Below are 1733 nucleotides of genomic sequence, written 5' to 3' on the forward strand. Positions count from 1 at the left end.
TACGGACTGTGGGAGTGATCGGGGATCAGGATACAGACTGTGGGAGCGATCGGGATACGGACTGTGGGAGAGTTCGGGGATTGGGATACGGACTGTGGGAGAAATCGGGGATCGGGATACGGACTATGGGAGAGATCGGGATACGGACTGTGTGAGTGATCGGGATACAGACTGTGGGAGTGTTCGGGGATCGGGGTACGGACTGTAGGAGAGATTGGGATACGGACTGTGGGAGTGATCGGGGATCGGGATACGGACTGTGGGAGAGATTGGGATACGGACTGTGGGAGCGATCGGTGATCTGGATACAGACTGTGGGGGTATTCGGGATACGGACTGTGGGAGATACAGACTGTGGGGGTATTCGGGATACGGACTGTGGGAGTGATCGGAGATGGGATACTGACTGTGGGAGTGATCGGGATACGGACTGTGGGAGTGATCGGAGATGGGATACTGCCTGTGGGAGTGATCGGGATCGGGATCCGGACTGTGGGAGCGATCGGGATACGCACTGTGGGCGTGATCGGGGATGGGAGACGTGCTGTGTGAGTGATCGGGATACGGACTGTGGGAGCGATCGGTGATCGGGATACGTACTATGGGAGAGATCGCGAATCGGAATATGGACTGTGGGAGCGATCGGTGATCGGGATACGGACTGTGGGAGAGATCGGGGATCAGGATACGGACTGTGGGAGAGATCGGGTTACGGACTGTGGGAGTGATCGGGGATCAGGATACAGACTGTGGGAGCGATCGGGATACGGACTGTGGGAGAGTTCGGGGATTGGGATACGGACTGTGGGAGAGATCGGGGATCGGGATACAGACTGGGAGTTATCGGGATACGGACTGTGGGAGAGATCGGGGATCGGGATACGGACTGTGGGAGTGATCGGGATACGGACTATGGGAGTGATCGGTGATAGGGATACAGACTGTGGGAGTGATCGGGATACGGACTGTGGGAGAGTTCGGGGATTGGGATACGGACTGTGGGAGTGATCGGGGATCGGGATACGGACTGTGGGAGCTATCGGGATACGGATTGGGATCGCGATACGGACTGTGGGAGTGATCGGGGATGGGATACGGACTGTGGGAGTGATCGGGGATGGGATACGGACTGTGGGAGTGATCGGGGATGGGATACGGACTGTGGGAGTGATCGGGGATGGGATACGGACTGTGGGAGTGATCGGGGATGGGATACGGACTGTGGGAGTGATCGGGGATGGGATACGGACTGTGGGAGTGATCGGGGATGGGATACGGACTGTGGGAGTGATCGGGGACGGGATACGGACTGTGGGAGTGATCGGGGATGGGATACGGACTGTGGGAGTGATCGGGATACGGACTGTGGGAGCGATCGGGATACAAACTGTGGGAGTGATCGGGGATCGGGATAGGGTCTGTGGGAGTGATCGGGATATGGACTGTTGGAGAGAACGGGGATCGGGACACGGACTGTGGGCGTGATCAGGGATGGGATACGGACTATGGGAGCGATCAGGGATCTGGGTACGGACTGTGGGAGAGATCGGGGATCGGAATATGGACTGTGGGGGCGATCGGGGATCGGGATACTGACTGTGGGAGAGATCGAGATCCGGACTGTGGGAGAGATCGGGGATCAGGATCCGGACTGTGGGAGTGATCGGGATACGGACTGTGGGAGAGACGGGGATCAGGATACGGACTGTGGGAAAGATCGGGATACGGACTGT

General features: G+C 58.2%; 1 protein-coding gene across 1 annotated transcript in view; it reads left to right on the forward strand.

The window, feature by feature from the left end:
* The window catches only part of LOC122553913, a 14511-nt gene extending 13484 nt beyond the window's left edge, over positions 1-1027 (forward strand). The window contains exons 2-4 of the mRNA XM_043698421.1: positions 157-305; positions 346-482; positions 555-1027. Coding sequence (XP_043554356.1) covers positions 157-305; positions 346-482; positions 555-1008 — 740 coding nt within the window. The 3' untranslated portion in view covers positions 1009-1027. The remainder of the gene's footprint in view (positions 1-156; positions 306-345; positions 483-554) is intronic.
* Positions 1028-1733: the final 706 nt, after the last annotated feature.

Source organism: Chiloscyllium plagiosum, chromosome 10 (genome assembly GCF_004010195.1).
Source record: "Chiloscyllium plagiosum isolate BGI_BamShark_2017 chromosome 10, ASM401019v2, whole genome shotgun sequence".
Taxonomy (NCBI): domain Eukaryota; kingdom Metazoa; phylum Chordata; class Chondrichthyes; order Orectolobiformes; family Hemiscylliidae; genus Chiloscyllium; species Chiloscyllium plagiosum.